This window comes from Musca domestica, unplaced genomic scaffold, assembly GCF_030504385.1.
Source record: "Musca domestica strain aabys unplaced genomic scaffold, Musca_domestica.polishedcontigs.V.1.1 74, whole genome shotgun sequence".
Lineage (NCBI taxonomy): Eukaryota > Metazoa > Arthropoda > Insecta > Diptera > Muscidae > Musca > Musca domestica.
Window position 1 is genome coordinate 470,457 of NW_026712391.1, and position 18,588 is coordinate 489,044.

The 18,588-nt window shown below is 35.6% G+C and overlaps 2 protein-coding genes across 3 annotated transcripts in view; one reads left to right on the forward strand and one right to left on the reverse strand.

Annotated features, from left to right (window-relative positions):
* Positions 1-658: 658 nt before the first annotated feature.
* The window catches only part of LOC101896302 (ribosomal protein S6 kinase beta-2), a 32,177-nt gene continuing 14,247 nt past the window's right edge, over positions 659-18,588 (reverse strand). The window contains exon 9 of the mRNA XM_005188393.4: positions 659-1,715. Coding sequence (XP_005188450.1) covers positions 1,467-1,715 — 249 coding nt within the window. The 3' untranslated portion in view covers positions 659-1,466. The remainder of the gene's footprint in view (positions 1,716-18,588) is intronic.
* Positions 8,096-17,392, forward strand: LOC131800408 (uncharacterized). 2 transcript variants are annotated; one of them, XM_059130384.1, is made up of 6 exons: positions 8,096-8,509; positions 12,070-12,690; positions 15,521-15,706; positions 15,772-16,799; positions 16,857-16,995; positions 17,051-17,392. In XM_059130384.1, exons 2-6 carry the CDS (start codon positions 12,168-12,170, stop codon positions 17,221-17,223), a joined length of 2,049 nt encoding a protein of 682 aa, XP_058986367.1. In that variant the 5' UTR covers positions 8,096-8,509; positions 12,070-12,167; the 3' UTR covers positions 17,224-17,392. The 2 variants fall into 2 exon arrangements, with proteins under 2 accessions (XP_058986367.1, XP_058986366.1); XM_059130383.1 differs by having other exon boundaries at positions 8,096-8,358.

Consider the following 18,588-nt stretch of genomic DNA (forward strand, 5'->3'; position numbering starts at 1 on the left):
AGGTTTGTTTTTTTAAGTTTTTTTTTTTTTTTGTATTATTTTTTTAGTTTACTTTAGAATTGTAACTGTTTGTTTGTTGGGTTTTATTTAAACTTTTTTTGTATTATTTATTGTTGTTGATATTGTTTTGTATTTAGTATTTAGTTAAGAAAATTTTACTATTTTTGTTTTATCATTACTATTCTATGTATGAAATATATGTATGTATGTCTGTGGGTGAATATTGAAAAATAATGTTGACATATTTTCTTTCAAATGTAATGGGTGCTCTGTTCGAAAACCTTCAAGAACATATAAATGTTATCCTGATTTTTCCTTTATGATACTAGCAGAGCTATTACATTTTTACAGTTTCTCGAGCAGAGCTACGTTTTCTTTCTAAGAGTATTTACAAAATTGTGTGTCATATCTTTTGAGGAGTTTTAAATTAAATTAACAAAATCTTTAAGATTTTCAAAAAATGATTTTTCATATATCTCACAATGTCAGTTGATTGTATAACAGGGGGAAATAAGATTACAAATAAAATTTTTGCATGTTTTCGCCCTTAACGTATCTATGGAAAAATAGGGTATAAAAATCCAAAACACTTGAAAAAAATATATCGAAACATTTTCCTTTTTCAATTTTCACCCATCTATGAAATTTCTATGGTTGATTCTTTTGTTATTTGATTGTATATTACAGGTTATTTTGTTTTAATTTTATTCATAGTTCATCATTATTTTTATTTAATATTTAACAGCAGTTTAGGAGTTGATTTTCTTTTACGTTTGTATTTTGGTAATGTAAATTTTTATGGAAAAAATTTAATGTGGCGTCGTGAGTGGCGTTCCATAGCAATTTTCTAAAGAAACAAGGCGCAAGCACCTCTGCTTCTTTGACATAACGTTCCTGGTTTGTTTTTTTTTTTTTAATAACATATTTTCAAAATATTTAACATCTCAAATAGCCTATCCATCCGTCCAATCACCACCTGTGGTTGCTGCTCCATTGTTGTTACTCTTGTTTCGGACAATGATAATAACATTGGCTTTTCCTCCTCTGATTCTTTATGAAATCAATTCTAAAGTTATTATTAAATGTTGTTGTTGACTTTTCTTTTCCTAATATTCTTTAGCATTCTGACAATAGTTAACATTACTTTTAGTATAATTTTTTCTTGTTGTTGTTTTTCTTTACTTTCATCTTCTAAATCTAGTTTTTTTTTTAAATGTATGTATGTGTGTGTGGTCGATTGGCATTTCAAACGCCATTTCTTTTATCATCATTACTTTTCCTTTTTATATAATAATTTTCAATTTTGTTAATAGTTTTTTGTTGTGTTTTTATTTTCGGTCCTCCTTCCTTTCCTCCTAACCCTTGCCTTTGATAATGTTATTATGATGGCTGCCGTTGTTGCGGCTTTTGTTATTGTTGTTGCTGGTTGCAGGGGAATTGCAGTTACAGCTGCCTTTATGTTTGCACTACGACATTGGCAAACCCTGCACATCCATCATTTCGTCCTGGGGCGATGGACGTGGTGGGAAAGCCTGCAGATGGGGTGGTGTCGCCCGGGCATACATGCCCCGCTGGGCGGCAGCAGCTGCCATGGGATATTGGAAACGATAGGAACCATCATGTGTTTGTCTTGGAGTACGTCTAGGTGAACGGGCCGGCATACGATTAGCTCTGTGCATTTCTTCTAATATAGATGGCGCTACATAAGTAAAACCCTGTAGATGAGAGAGAATACAAGAAATGGTATTATTTTTTGATAATTTTTAATTAATTAATAAATTTTTTTGCAATATTCAAGATACAGGGTGTGATAAAAAAACTGCAACAAAGTCAAATGCCATAATTTAAATTTTTTTTTATTTTATTTTAGAATAAGTTTAGATTTATTCGAATTGGTCACCTTTGGCATGAATTATGGCCTTCAAACGGCCAATGAAACCGTCACACGCTGCCCGAATGTTGCTCTGCGGTATTTTGGCCCATTCCCGGCGAAGGGGCTTGCTTGAAGTGTTCGACACTTTGGTATTTTTTAGTGCCAAACTTGCTTATCAAAATACTCCAGACACAATAGTCCAACGCATTGGTATCCGGAGATTTTGGTGGCCATTGTGCGTTGGAAATGAATCCAGGAACCTCATTTTGTAACCATTCTTGGGTGGCGCGTGCTTAGTGCGATGGTGCTGAGTCCTGTTGAAATATCCAAGGTCTGCGGCCAAAATGTTTGTGTACCCATGGCTTTAATACGTCCTCCAGAATATTTTCGCGATAATATTCGTAATTTATTCTGATGCCACGGTCGATTAATACGAGCGGAAAGCGATCATCGGCTGTTATGGCGGTCCACACCATCGCCATGGCCGGCGCTTGAGTTCTGGTGGCCAACCGAAAGTGCACTTTTTCAGCTGACCTCTTTGGCAAGTAAAAAGGATCATTTTGTTTGTTTACAAACTGCTGGACAACGAATGTTTTCTCATCGGAGACGGAGCAAACCAAATTCGGCAGTTCACCACTTTCGGTTAAGAGAAACAACTTTTTAGCTCTTCTGAGTCTATTTTCTTTCTGTTGCGTTGTGAGTGCTTGCACTTTTTGGAATTTCAATGGCTTTTCCCCGAGCTCATTTTTTTAATATTTGCCGAATGGAATAATGCGATATGTTCAGCACACGAGCCATTTTTCGGCCACTGCGACGCGGATTTCGTTCAAGTCGCTTCTTCACTTTTCGAACCATTTCTGCTGATGTTGCAGTTTTTTTCCGTCCGCTTTCTTGACGTCGGACCAGTGTCACGGCAACGAGCAATGGTACGAGACACAAAAGATTTATTCACATTTAAATACTGGATTGTTCTAACGATAGCCACTTATGGTTTTCCAGCCAAATATAGAGTAATCACACTATCACGCTTGAATTCCATCACGAATAACTTTTTTTCTGGAAAATTCTCAACAAAATGCTTTTGTATGCTTGGTAACAATATAATGAGCTGTCACTGGAATAATTTTAACAGTTGTCGGACGATGACGATGATGACAGCAGTCTGAAGTTGGTTGCAGTTTTTTTTTATCTCACCCTGTACTATTTATTGATTAAAAATTTAATAACTTGTTCCAAATCCCCATATAAACCTTTATAATTCTATTCATTTTAGGAAAAACAAAACAAAATTATATATTCTTCTTAATTAATCACACATTTGATATAACAAATTGACCAATTATTAATACTAAATTAATAATTACATGATATATCAGCTCTCAATTGCTGAAGTAGTTTTTATGTGTATGAACGTGTATGTGCGCTATTGTTTTTTTGTCTGCGAGTATCGAAATTTCAACTCAAGCGTAAGCCTTGAGTTATTAATTCAAAAACCCCCAAAAACAAACACACTTGAACAATCGCTCCACGCAGCTACAACCAAAGTTTTTAACTCAAGGTAATTAAAACCTAACCCCAACACAAAAAACAAAAATAGAAATAAAGTCAACCAATAGCCAGGGCTTAACAAAGATCAAAAAAGAAGAGGAAAACTGATAAGACACTTAAATTATTATGGTTTCAATGTATAACAGAAAAATTACAAATGTAATTTTGTAGTTAACACGAAGGTCTTGTTATTTTAGAAATATTAATTGATTTTTTGGAGGCAAAATGCTTTAAAAAATGGAGGTCCTTTTTAAGATTCTTATAGACAAATGAAATTTCTAGTGTCTTTAGTATAGTCTTTCTTTTTGGACGACTTCCTGCGCGGTCATCTCAAAGATCTTCTCTCAGTAGAAGGTCTTGTATTGTTCTTCTTTATTAAAATACTCATTTAGAGAACTTCGAAAATAATATCGAAAATAAAGACATTTTGAAATTTTGGAATTAATAAGGCCCTATGTCGCCTATTTAATTTCAACATTTGAACACTTTTAAAGAAAATAGTCCAATACCAGTAATTTCTAAATTAGCGAGGCGACTAGTATGGAACCCTAAATTATAATTTATATACATGTCTGGAGACTATCCAACACTGGGGTATATTGCGACGATCACTGCTCAAGTTTTGCAGTTTGCAACGAAGCCTTGCGTAAACCTCGGAGGCTTGGCGAATAACACACTTGATTGCCTAGCTCGTTTTGGATTTAAAAATCGATTTTAAAAACAACAATAAAACTCTGCAATAATTTGATGGGTTAATAACTAGAACTAGAAATAATCCTAGAAAGCTCGGAGGAACCCATCAATTAACTGGAAAGAGTGCATCGAGCAGCTGATAAAGAAAAAGTATTTTGTAGGTTGTAGACTCATTCTCCATAACTGATAATTCAGGGTTTCAATATTGACCCACTATATTGTAAAACGTAATTGGATATAGTTTGGCACTTCGGGTTCTTATTAGTCATAAACTCATGTACCACATGAATGGACTGCAACTCAGTATATATATTATATATAAGGTGTATCAGGCTGATATTCTGTCAGGGGTTGACTAGAACAAAGCTCAGGGTTGACCAGAACAAATCGGTCCTAAAATTAGTATAAAAATTAGTATTAGTATAAAGTTAGTATAAAAAACCAAAGCCGCTTAAAACGTGGAAGGAAACATCAAAATACCCAATACTGAGATGTACAGGGTGAGATTAAAAAACTGCAACCAACTTCAGACTGCTCTCATTTCTTAGCCACTCGTCCGACAGCTCTTAAAATTATTCCAGTGACAGCTCATTATATTGTTTGCAAGCGTACAAAAGTATTTTGATGAGAATTTTCCAGAAAAAAGTTATTCGTGTTATTCGTCATTCAAGCGTGTTAGTGTGATTTCTTTATATTCGGTTGGAAAACCACAAGTGACTATCGTTAGAGCACTCCAGCCTTTAAATGTGAATAAGTCTATTGTGTCTCGTATCATCGATTGTTACCGTGATACTGGCAGTGTAGCCCGACGTCAAGGAAGTGGGCGGAAGAAAACAGCAACATCAGCAGAAATGGTTCAAGAAGTAAAGAAGCGACTTGATCGAAACCCGAGTCGCAGTGGCCGAAAAATGGCTCGTGAGCGTGAGCATATCACAATATTCCATTTGACAATTATTGAAAAATGAGCTCGGGGTAAAGCCATTGAAATTCCAAAAAGTGCAAGAACTTACACCGCAACAGAAAGAAAATAGACTCAAAAGAGCTAAAGAGTTGCTTCGCTTGGCCGAAAGTGGCGAACTGACGAATTTGGTTTCTTCCGATGAGAAAACATTCGTTGTCCAGCAGTTTGTAAACAAACAAAATAATCGTGTTTACTTGCCAAAGAGGTCAGCTGAAAATATGCACCTTCGGTTGGCCACCAGAACTCAAGCGCCGGCCATTGTGATGGTGTGGGCCGCCATAACAGCCGATGGTCGCTCTCCGCTCGTATTAATCGACCGTGGCATCAGAATAAATGCCGAATATTATCGCCTTGGGCATGCAAACATTTTGGCCACAGACTTTGGACATTCCAACAGGACTCAGCACCATCGCACTCAGCACGCGCCACATAAGAATGGTTGCGAAATGAGGTTCTTTGCTTCATTTCCAGCGCACAATGGCCACCAAAATCTCCGGATACCAATCCGTTGGACTATTGTGTCTGGAGTAATTTGGAAAGCAAGGTTGGCACTAAAAATACCAAAGTGTCGATCACTTCAAGCAAGCGCTTCGCCGGGTATGGACCATAATCCCGCAGAGCAACATTCGGGTAGCGCGTGACGGTTTCATTGGCCGTTTTAAGGCCATAATTCGTGCCAAAGGTGACCAATTCGAACAAATCTAACTTAAAACTTAACTTAAACTTATTCTAAAATTTTATGCTATTTCCGACATCTTTTGCATTGATTCAATAAAATTAAAAAAAAATTATTGCATTTGACTTTGTTGCAGTTTTTATACCCTCCACCATACTATGGAGTGTATATTAACTTTGTCATTCCGTTTGTAACTCTTCAGACTCAACAAAGTGTATATATTCTTGATCAGCGTAAGTCGATTTAGCGATGTCCGCCTGTCTGCCTGTTGTAAACACGCTATCTTTCGAGTGAATACAGATAGAAGGCTAAATTTTGCACATATGTTTATTTTACCAGTACGCAGGTTAAATTTGTAAATGGGCCATGTAAGTCCACGTTTTCATATAGCCTCATATAACGGTACCTCCCTATATTAGGTATTTTGATGATTTTAGCGACATTATTAAACGGAATTGTTTCAAATTTGGTATTTGAAGTTCGTAATGGATACTACAGCCTTTGACAGAAAATTGTCTGTGCAGGTCCACGTCTTCGTATAGTGTCCATATAACGTTACCCCCGATATTCGGTATTTTGTTGATTTTAGCGACATTATTTAACGGAATTGTTTCAAATTTGGTATCTGAAGTTCGTAATGGATGCTACAGCCTTTGACAGAAAATTGTCTGTGCAGGTCCACGTCTTCGTATAGTGTCCATATAACGTTACCCCCCGATATTCGGTATTTGTTGATTTTAGCGACATTATTTAACGGAATTGTTTCAAATTTGGTATCTGAAGTTCGTAATGGATGCTACAGCCTATGAAAAATTTTTCTGTGCGGGTCCACGTTTTGGTATAACCCCCATGGTACCTCCATATATTTGGTATTTTCATGATTTTAGCCACATTATAAACAAAATTTTTTTCAAATTTCGCATTTGAATATTGTAATAGCTTTTATGACAAAAGTTGAATATGCAGGTTCAGGCAATTCCGTAAAAAAATGTCGTCGTACTTGTATCAATCAATAATATGTTAATAACCTCTATAATTTGTGGAGGGGAGGATTTATAAATTGGAAAAAGTAATGATAAAAACTACATTACAATACAAAATAAAAACTACATTTATGGATTAAATTTTACAGGTATTGAGAAACATGAAATTGATGGGACTGCTATTAATGGAATTTATCTGGGGGTTTTATAAAGTTAAAATTATTCGTAAACATCTTTCCTGGTTAAAGAAAAGTTGGACGTGTTTCTATATATTAAAGACCATCTAAACATAGAAAAATTCAAAAAGCATTTTATACCACGAATCAAGCCTTCCTTTGAAAAAAATCTATAACCAGTATTATTTAAAAAATAACAATATTTAAGATTATAGATTTAGATTTATTTATAGAAAAAATTGCAGGTCATTTGTGGATTTTTTATTTCTCCTTTCCCTAACGTTTTAAATTGACCCACATAACTAAATTATGACGAGTTGAAGTTCATACCAATTTTAATAAGTTCCTGGTACACAAAATTCCACATTAATTTTTATTCATAACAATAACAATAAAAAGATGTCACCTGTTGAGAAACTCTTCATTTGTTATGTGAGCTACTATTCCCAGAGATAATAAATTACCATCCTTCATTGGTGTAAAAAGCGTGTAAAGAAATTAAATTCAGTCGCACAAAGGCTGACTAACAGACAAGTGTTGCTCTGGGTGCATAGCCACAATTTTAATTAACGGTGCTAAACCTGAATAACAATCATCGAAAGAAGAAATTAAACAAAAAAAAAAAAAAACACAAAAAAAAAAACTAGACGAAAAGTTTAACCGAAATGGGTAATATACACAAATAATTTACATAATCGTGAGGCATGGAAGTGTTATAAACCAAAGCACCGACAATTGGCAACCAAAAACCCAGTGGCAATCAAATAAATTCCCATGATTTGGAAAAAAAAAATAAAAAGAACACTCATTCCAATTGGGTTTCACATTCGAAACACTTTTTTTGCAAAAAGAGGCAGAGAGAGAAAGACATGAATGATAGCCTAGTGCAATGCAACAACCATTCATCCAGCCAACGATCCATTAACCAGCCATGATGGTGTGTTTCTTCAGTTAGACAATGGAATTTATCTGTTTTTCTTTAACGGCTTTTGTGTGAAATGCAACCAACGGTGTGGCTCAAAAGAAAATATGGTAGTACTACCAACGAAAACGTTGTCACAACATAAACGCCGAAGACGGCTTTGAAAGAAACAAACAAAAAAAATGCTGTTAATTTTTGTTTTCGAAACACGAGAGAGAAAGAGGTTCATGGCTAATAAAATCCGATCCATCACTTTAGTTGGGCATTTGTTTTCAAGGTGGTCGGTTCGTGTCGGATACGTGCGTTCAATAAATCGGTAGCAGTGCGCGCATGAGCTGTAATAGACAATTTACAAAATATAACGGATTAACTTCCATTGATAAATAAATAATAAACAAAAATATTAAGAAAAGACACGAAGGTTCGCAGCAAGCTACCGCTCAAATATTGCAACAACAACAACAGCAACACCAAAAGCTTTAAAAGAAAACAAAACTTAACAAACTAGCATGTGCTGTTGAAGAGGGTAAAAACCTGGACTTTTTGAGCAAAAAATAATCATTTTAATCAATAAGAGAACAAGAGAAAGAGAGAGGGAGTCAGAAGAGTGTAACAGAGAGCGATTTTTCTTTTTGGCCAAAAAACAACAACTGCAAAGAAAGAGGTCGTCTTGGAACGTGAGTTTAAGAATATGCGCCACCATAATCGAGCTGAAAGAAAAAACTTTCCACAATATGGGACAAGCTAAACAAAAGCCAACAAAAGAATTTTTGTTGTATTTTTAGCTTTTGGTAACAAAACAAAAAAATGGCCTATAACAAGTTTATTCGAAAGTGCAATTTCTTTTCACACAACCAAAAAAAAAAACACCCGAGCAAAACTCAGACAAGATCTAAACCTCATAACCACCACCACCACACCTACTGCTTCTTGTTTTTTTTTTTATTTTTCTTGGCTGAAACACAGACAAAATCAAGGGGTCTTGTTTTTATTTTCAAGCCGGATCACCACAAATAAATTGGATGGCATTATTTCAGCTGGCGGTGATTTGATTTCAAATAAACAATGGAACAGAGCTGTTTCTTTGATGATTTTCGGATGTTATGACAAAATAGGCATCATTCGATGTTAATGAAGACATCTATTATATAATCGTCTTACAGCAACAAATGGTCACATAAACAAATCATTTGTTTTTTGGTTAAAGATCATAATCATCATCAACATAAAATTATTATAAAACAAACAAAAAAACGGGAAATTTGTTTTCGGCACTTTTAAAGAAATATAAAAATACACCTATGTCTCGTTTTATGTTGTTGGATTAGAGAAGAAAACAGCCGACCTTCTTGATTAGATTAGATTTTTAATCTGATACGAAATTTTAGGTACTTGTACAATGCAGCCATAGATTTACAGAAGAAGAAACAGAAACGAGCACTCGCTATGCGAGTGTCCAATGATTTTCAATAGAAGACTTAGGCTAAGGGGAGAGCAAAGAATCCACGATCTGAACTCCTTTCTGTTTGGCTTTCTTCAATCTAATATTTTCTTCTCTCTTCAAAGCCCTCTCTTTCAGAATGGACACAATGGGTCTCTAAGGGGAGTAGTTGCCATATGATGCAATTAGGCGTCCTAGCCTTATTGAAATTTGTTAGATGAATGCTTGAAACTCGTTGGAGATAATGATAACGATATAATCACATAGCGACGATACTGAAAAAATGACCTAGGTTACGTTAAATGACTCGCAGTTGTCTGAGACCTCGGAGACCTGATAATCCAATGTGTTCATTCTAAAATTAAGGAAAGAGAAAAACAGAAACAAGTAAAAAAGCAATTAAGTTCGGCCGGACCGGACTTTTTATACCCTCCACCATTCGGAAGGATCTTGAAATTTTTCAAGAAAAAAAGGTTCTAAAAATACCGCTCAAAGAAAAAACATTCATATAAGTGCTATGCGAAGTAGTGGTGGTGAATAAGTAATTTTTTGTCCTAGACGGAAGTAGCGATTCCGAATTTCAAATACGAAATTCGAAACAATTCCGGTGAATAAAGTCGCTAATATCATCAAAATATCGAATAAAGGGAGGTACCCGTTGTATGGGTGCTATACCAAGACGTGGGCCGGCATAGACAATTTTCCGTCATAGATTGTAGTACCCACTACGAACTTCAAATACGAAATTTAACGCAATGCCGGTGAATAATGTCGCGAAAATCCTGGAAATACCGAATATCTTGGGGTATCGTTATATGGGAGCTATACCAAAACGTCGACCTATATAGACAATTCTCTTCCAGGGGGTCAAGTATTCAGAGGGAACTCCTTGTGTGGATTTTCAAACTATTCCATTGCACCATTACATGGGGGCTACACTATATCGTGAACATATAAAGAAAATTCTCTTTCAGGGGGTAAAGTACTCACAGAGAACTCCTTGTGTGAATTTTCAGACAATTCTATTGAAAAACGTGGCTACAATTATAAAATACCGAATATCGGAAGGTACCGTTATATGGGGGATATACGATATTTTGGACATCTATAAACAATTCATTCTAAGGAGTCTCGAAGAACTCCTTTTGTAGAACTTCAGACAATTTCATTGAAAAAATGTGGCTAAAATCATGAAAATACCGAATATTGGGAGCTACCGTTACATGGGAGATATTCGATATAGTGGATCTATAAATACAATTCTTTCTCAGGAGGTAAAGTAGGCACAAAGAACCCCTTGACTCCAGACAATTCCATTGAAAAATGTGGTTAAAAATACCGAATATCGGGGGTACCGTTACATCTTCGAACTTGACCTGCATGCTGACAAAAGAGTGATCTGTGCAAAATATTAGCTTCCTATCTTTATTGCTTCGATGAGTTACAAACGAAATGACGAACTTAATATACCCTCCATACTATGTATGGGGGAGGGTATAAAAAGAAAAGGAAAAGTAATTTTGTCTTCTGGCCAACTAAAGAATAACTGTTAGTTCTGTATCGGAGAATGAGGACAGACCGTGTATAATTTGCTTCCCCAGTGCCCTGTGATGGTTCCCACCACAAGTCCTAGGTAGTTTTGAAGATGAGCAAACATTCGAGACATTACATCCCCCTTTCATTTAGCCATTTTTTAATCTTCCTGAATAATGTATACACTCGAAAGAAGTGGCACAGGAGTGGCCTCAACGAGTTGTCGACCGACTGACTCCATGCCTTGCCAATTTCCCATTATTCCCAGAAATGTTAATGAGCCCAACAAAGCTTGATGGCGACATAACTTTTACCAATGCATTCCACTCCAAAGTTGCCACAGATTGAATGGTAAATGCATATACCGACTTCAGGGCCGCTTGACTATCGATGTATATAGTCACCTTATCATTAAGTTCACTATTTCTGTTTCCCAACAGATCTATTGACCTCTTCTTACAGGAGGAGGTTTCCTACCAGAATAAACATATAAACACTGTTGAATTCGGCCACGCCGAATTACGCTATTTAGAAAGTTACACTTCTGAAAATATCTCTATTAATCACTAGGTCAGTTTACGACCAGAGGGGATGCTTCCTATTATGATACTCAAATATGTGTATAAAATTATAAAAATTCAATATATCTGGAGTTTCCGTTACATGAGGCTTTGCCAAAACGTAGGTCTGATTGGAAAGTCTCCTGTAATGAGGCATGTTTATCCATTAACAACTCTAAATTTCAAATCTAAATCAATTCGATTGAAAAATGTGGTTTAAATTGTCAAAATGCGGAATGTCTGAAAGTACCATAATTATATGGGGGCTACAGAAAAATGTGAACTCACGTAGAAACTTTTTTGCCAAATATTGCAGTGTTAGTTTAGAAATTAACTATCAAACTTCAAATAATTCCGTTTGAAAATGTGCCGAAAATCATCCAAATACCGAATATCGGAATGTACCCTTATATGGAGGGCTATAAGAAACCATAGACGCTATAAAACTTTTCTGGAAGACCAAATTTTAAACAATTCTGTTAAAAAATTTGTCTTAAATCATTAAAATATTGAATATCGGGGTGCACTTTTCTATGAAGGCTTTACGAAAACTTACACCTTCTGTACTACGTACGGTATAGGATATTAAACCATATATAAAATGTAATGCCGCTCAAAAGAAATAGGCCCAAATCTTATTTTGTAAACCAGTAAAACGAAATGATTTAAAACCTAATAACTAAAAATATATGATTTTTAACAGTTCCGTGCCAATAATTAACTATAAAAAGCAATTGCCAGCAATGCATAGTTGATTACGTTTTACAAAACCCCATAAAAAAGGATATTATCAAGCAAAATATGTCTGCAATATCAGACGACACTTGTCAACGAAGTCTTTGCTTTAACACTAATAACAACAACAGCAGCAACAACAAAAAGAAAAAACGCCTTCAATATTGCCACCAGTTTCCACTACTTTCATGCCAACAACAAATATGCAGCAATGCTGTTCGGTTTGCAAGAAATGGTAAAAGTTATGACAACAGCAGTAATAGCAAAAGAAACGGCAACAACATTAGATGGTGCTTGGGTTGGTGGTGTCTATTAGCCACACACTTGTTCATTGCCAATCCAGCGTTTGCACAGCCGCCACCACCACCAACACCTCTTGAGGAGGGTCTATATCTGCAGCAGCAGCAAAATCAGCATCAGCAGCAGCAGCCGCAGCTCACCAATGCCAATAACATTTACAAGATCTATAACAGAGATACAATTGTCCAACAATCCACTGAAAACTTGGCCAACGAAAATCTAACATCACCACAAAATAAAGGACGTCGACAATATGCGGCAGCATTGCAAGATAATGATAAAGAAGTAGGTATGATTCGGTATCCATGCATTCAAGTGTTTATGAACAAAATTTTAATTTAAATACATTAATCTGCAAAGCAACAACAACAACAAGAAAGAAATAACACAAAAAAGCATTGCGTGAAAGTGAAATTTATTTTGATTTTCGTCGTCGTTACTCTTCTGTTGACCATTCAGTTAGCCAGCAGGCCAACTAACCACCAACCAACCAGTCACTCAGTCATCCGTCCACACAATATGCATGACAGTATTTTTATTATGATTATTTTTCGGGTTTTATTTGAGGTGCTCTTTTTTTCACATTACAAATACAACGACTTGTTAATTGATGTCCATAAATAGAGCTAAACACAAAATCAGACCAAGTAAATTATAATTTAGAAACAAGTTTTGTTTCTTTTTCAAATATTGTTTCTTCTTTCAAGTTGTGCAGTGTGAAATTGAAAATAGGTCAAGCAAACGTTTCCAAATGTACATACATATGTGCTGTAATCGTATTTAAGAAACAAACAATGTTGACCCAAACAAGTAAAAAAAAAAATAATTATGAAATGTATTATTAAATAATTGCAACTTTAATTACCAATTGTTTGGATTTAATGAAAGAAATAAGATTTAATTAAAATTATCAATTATCTTTGGCCCCAATGCAAGACCTTAAACTTTTATCTTTTATCATGGGGAGATCAAATGTTAACATTATCCTTTTGGAAACTCAACATTAGTACTTTTGCAAAGTTCCACAACAACAGGATATCTTTAGCAACTTTTTACACTCTACTGTGAGGAGTTGGTATGATAGTCTTCTTAAACGGCCTCTCGTCCATTAAAATATTAAAGCAATTAAAAATGCTATGTGATGCATAAATTACAAAGCATTAGTCACAGAGACCGTGAGTCGTACATTTCGAAAAAGCTGTTGCAACTACTTGAATTTGTAAAACGAAACTTGACAATGTAAAAAATTGCGCCCATTCAGACATCTTCAAATTTATCAGACATTTGAAAAGGGGAGCATATATCCTTCTACGTTTACATATTAATCCTTTCATTGACCAAAACTGTATTCTAAGTGCAGGATCTATGAATGATTCAATTAATAGCCAATCAGAACTTCCTTAGCTAGGGCTTCTCACAAGTAAATAGGAATGTCTTGAAACGCTAAAAATACCGAATATCAGGAGGTTATATAACATGTTTAAAATATTGAAAGATACTCTTATATAAAAGGTGGACCGATTGATTTGTCTTCGAATTTGATTTCAGGTGAGATCAAATATAAATTTCAGCTATTTCAACGCCAAATTTAGAGCAAAAACAAGTGAAAAACATTAAGATTGGCCGGGCCGAACTTTAAATACCCTCCACCTTTGGGTAAAGAAAACGTTGTAATATAAAAGTATGTGAATTCAAACGTGTTCCACTTTAAACTACACATACCAGTAACAACGCTTGGATAATGGTGGTCAACTTAAAAAAAACCCCTAATGTAGGTGAGCCCGTTGTTTGAGGGCCACACCAAAACGGGAGCCTCAATAGACATTTTTATATTTCAAGGATTATCACCTACCAAATCTCTTTAATACCAAGTTTAAAACAATTTCGTTTGCAAATATGACTAGAATTAGGAAAATACCGAATATCGGTGGTAGACCTAAATATTCAATTTTCTGCCACCGGAGCTAGAACCCATTATGACCTACATATACCAATTTTTACCGTGGAAAAAATAATCAAAATACCAAATTTCAGGAGGTAACGTTATATGGGGGCTATACATAAAAGTGGGCCTATATATACTATGTAATAAAATGTTTTCGACACATTTTTTAAGAATTTGTCTAGAAATTGGTATTTATAGTTCGCAATAGATTCTAGCTCCAGTGGCGGAACATAGTATACATTGGTCCACTTTTTTCATAAAAATAACGAATATCGGGATGTTCCGTTATATGGCGACTATACTAAAATGTAGACTGATATAGGTCATTTTCAATACCAACCATCCTGGACACAATACAAATTGTTCTGCCCAATTTTTAGGATCTACGTCAAATAATGTGGACTGTATCGCGATTTTAACAGACAGACGGACGTCGTTAAATAGACTTAGAATTTTATGCTGATATGAATATACTTTATGGGACCTATGACGAATTTCTAGGGGCGTTACAAAAGGAATGACAAAGTTAAAGGTGGAGGGTATAAAAAATCACCCAAATACCAAATAAAGGCTGGTACCGTTGTGTGAGAGCTATACGAAAAAGTTAAGACCATACGACTCATCTTCGAATTTAATATAAATTTTAGTTCCCTATCACAATTTCTAAAGACGATAGCGTGATTACAACAGAGAGAGTGAGTTCCATAAATATTTCGGGAGATTCAGATTAATATACCCTCATATGACGGCAGATATTTAAAAATGATAAAACAGGCAATAATATATTTTTTTAATTCAATATTTCAGACCATTTGACATGAGAATGTGTCTAGGGTCCTACAAAATACCAAATATTCCAAAAACAGGAGTTAAAATCCAAAAAAGACTTCAAAATATGAAGTTACAATAACTTCGCTGGGAAAATGCATCAAGGACTTCAGGGCTTTGTCAAAACGGTGAACTACATTCAATTTTTAGCTCGGCAAACTGTAGCTAAATCCGAAGAGATGCAATTTTTTTGAGATACAAATAAAATATTTTCAAGGGTCAGACCTGGTTAAAGCTTCTTAGAATGTTATGCATTTTTAATGAGGCACGACTATTTAAAAAGATAGACGTTATGGACCATAAATTAAAAAATACATATATCTTTCAATTTTATTCCCTTCATTAGTGGAACGCCTTATCAGGCAATGGGCACCTGTGGTATGGCTGGCGCCTGAAGAGAAATTCATGCCGCTGGGAGTAGAGGAATTCTTGGCCCATGTGCATCCCGAGAGCAAGGACAACTCATTCACACCGGGTATATCATTTGGAGAGAATTCTGAGAAATCATATTTGGTGACAAATGCAGAAATTGGTGGGTATTAAACAGCGGCAACATTACAATAAATATCCAACACTCATTACATTCCCCATTTTCAGATCAACTGCTGGAAAATGAAACATCATTTATATATGGACGTAATCCAAATGTATCACCAGTACCCATATATGCTGTGGTCACATTGTGCAATACGGAACAATTGCCTTTGCCGCAATCACCCAATAACAATCAAAACATAAATGTACAACAGCTACCCATAAACTATGCTCCGCCAGTTCTTCCTCCGGGACCACCCTCGGTTCCCTTAGCTGTAGTGCAACAACAACAACAAAGATATGCTCCACCACATCCCCTAGAAATAACTAAAGCCACACGTGGACCTTATATCCCCGTTACCTTGGGACCACAAGATCAATTTAATAACACCATAAGGCGTTCTTCCCGTCTCTATCCCCTTTTCAAGCGGACAAGGCGTAATATTACTCCGGTATATCCCAACAATTTGGCCACACCGCAGTTACCAATTACACCATTTGATTTGGTAATGGGAGAAAGTGCACCAGTACCAGAACTATTAACAGCCACAATGCCGCCAACAAGAGATTCCGATACCACTGATGACACAGAGAATGTTAACAATTTTATTGCCAATTTATCGGATAATGTTAAATTCAGCATACCCTTTAATGACCAGGAGAATATTTTGGACAATGAAAATAAGCAACAAACATTTGCCTATAGGGAAGGTACACCGGTGCCATCCTTTCATGTTACATACTGGATGTTTTATCCATATAGCCAGGGGAAAAATATGTGCACCTTGAAATTGGGACCATTTGGTCGTATACCATTTCCGGCCGTCTATGGCTATTGTTTGGGACGCAAAAAGGATATTGGCAGTCACATTGGGGACTGGGAGCATATGACGTTGTATTTTACGGGAGCTGCGGAGCCTGAGGCCATGTATGTCTCGGCTCATGATGCAGGGGCCTACTACACATATAATCGTCTGACAGGTTCGTTTGAATTCAAAAGACAAGAGACGAGAAAGGGTATCTTGCAAAGGCCGAATTTTCCCAAAACGGTGACAACTTTTAATGATCATCCTGTGCTGTTTGCCGCAAAGGTAAAATGAGACAATTTGGATAAAATAATTATTGTAAAATCTAATTCCATTCCGTAGGGTTCTCATGGTCTATGGACTGCGCCAGGCAAACATCGCTTTGTCAAGGTGGCTCGTTTGTATGACATAAATGGCTTTGGTACACCTTGGAATACATGGAAAAGTGTAACAATCACCTATGAAAATTTGAAATCATATGGTATGCTCATGATCTTTGTATAATGGTTTATGATTATTACTTTCGATTTTTTTAGGACGTTCGTTGGCTCCCACTTGGCTTTCATTCAAAGGCAAGTGGGGTAATCCAAAGAGTAAATGTCATCCCTTGAGACGTATTGGTTTGAACTTTTGCGAGTACACAGACGGACCCACTGGTATACCATTGAAGGAGCCACATTTTCAATGCGGTGCCTCCTATAGACGATAACGACATGAAGTTTATGTTTTAAGGAGTATAACAGTATTTCAATTTGTTACTGCATAAGTTTTGGGTGGTATTTATTTACTCTAGACAATTACTATTATATTGTTCAACTGTTCTGTTATTTGGAAAATTGTTGATAATAAAAACACTATTTTTATACATTTTTTATAAATTATAAAGGATCATTATTTTAAGAAGTTTTGAAGTGTACAGTGAATTGAAGTTTTCCATAAATGTATAATTGATTACCGACTTTATACAAGAAGTGATGAAAAGAGATTATGACTGACAAATCATTTGCATTTCACTTCAGTTCTTTGGTAGCCAACAATTACGCTGAAGTGAAATCACTCTCTATTCTTAGTTACGCTCTGGACAATGCTATTTATTTTAGTATAGCCTTGGGAATCAAGAGAATATAGTCGTCAAGGTAAGTAATTCAAATAAACAATTTGAAATATCGTTAAGCTGACCGAACTAAACTTTCTTTAACGTTTGCCATTTGGAAAACTGAAATTTTACACAAATGGTTTAAAAATTTAGCTGAAATATTTTAAGTTAACGTAACTACTCTTTAGTTCGAAGTCACTCTATGGGCATATGTCAAAACGTTGACATATTGGAATATCGAGAGACATATTCGCCATTACTAGATCGAATTTAGGTAGGGTAATATAAAATCGTTTGAGTTTTATATGAGAAAGCTACGAAAGTTTACTCTTAACTCCCTCAAATGTAAGAATTGAAGTCAAATAGTAGATCTTGCCAAAAAAAAAAAAAGAAAAAACAAATCATCTTTCAGCTGGTGCTGGTGAGGACAACTTGGCATCCTCAGTCAGACACAAGTACGAAGTTTACTTCCACCTCAACAAAAATAATTTTTAGATCGAACTCGGATATTCAGAGTCGTCTGCAATGCTCTGAGACTGAATCTAATAGGCGATAGTGTAAACAGACAGCGGATAACAATCCGACAAATCATTACGGATATCGACCGTTAAAGCTGATAACATGGTAGTTCATGATCTGACTGATAAATAAGTACGTATGGCTCTCTATCGATCTGGTACATTATCTAGCACCAAATTAAAAAAATCAGTCATCTGAATAGACTGTAGTAATGAATCATCCGAATTTGGGTAGGTTTGGCAGAACTATTAAATGATTCAGTATATGGATAGTATAGTCTATCTACCATATCAGCCCCAACCAAGATAAAAGGCAGATGTTAAACAGTCTCGGAAATATCAACTACCCTTCTTGGGGTTTGAACTTTCTATATCAGAATTAAACGCGCCACTGGCATCCAAACTTAGACAACTGTAGATTATTTCAATATACTTCAAATGTAACAGTATCGTTACATTG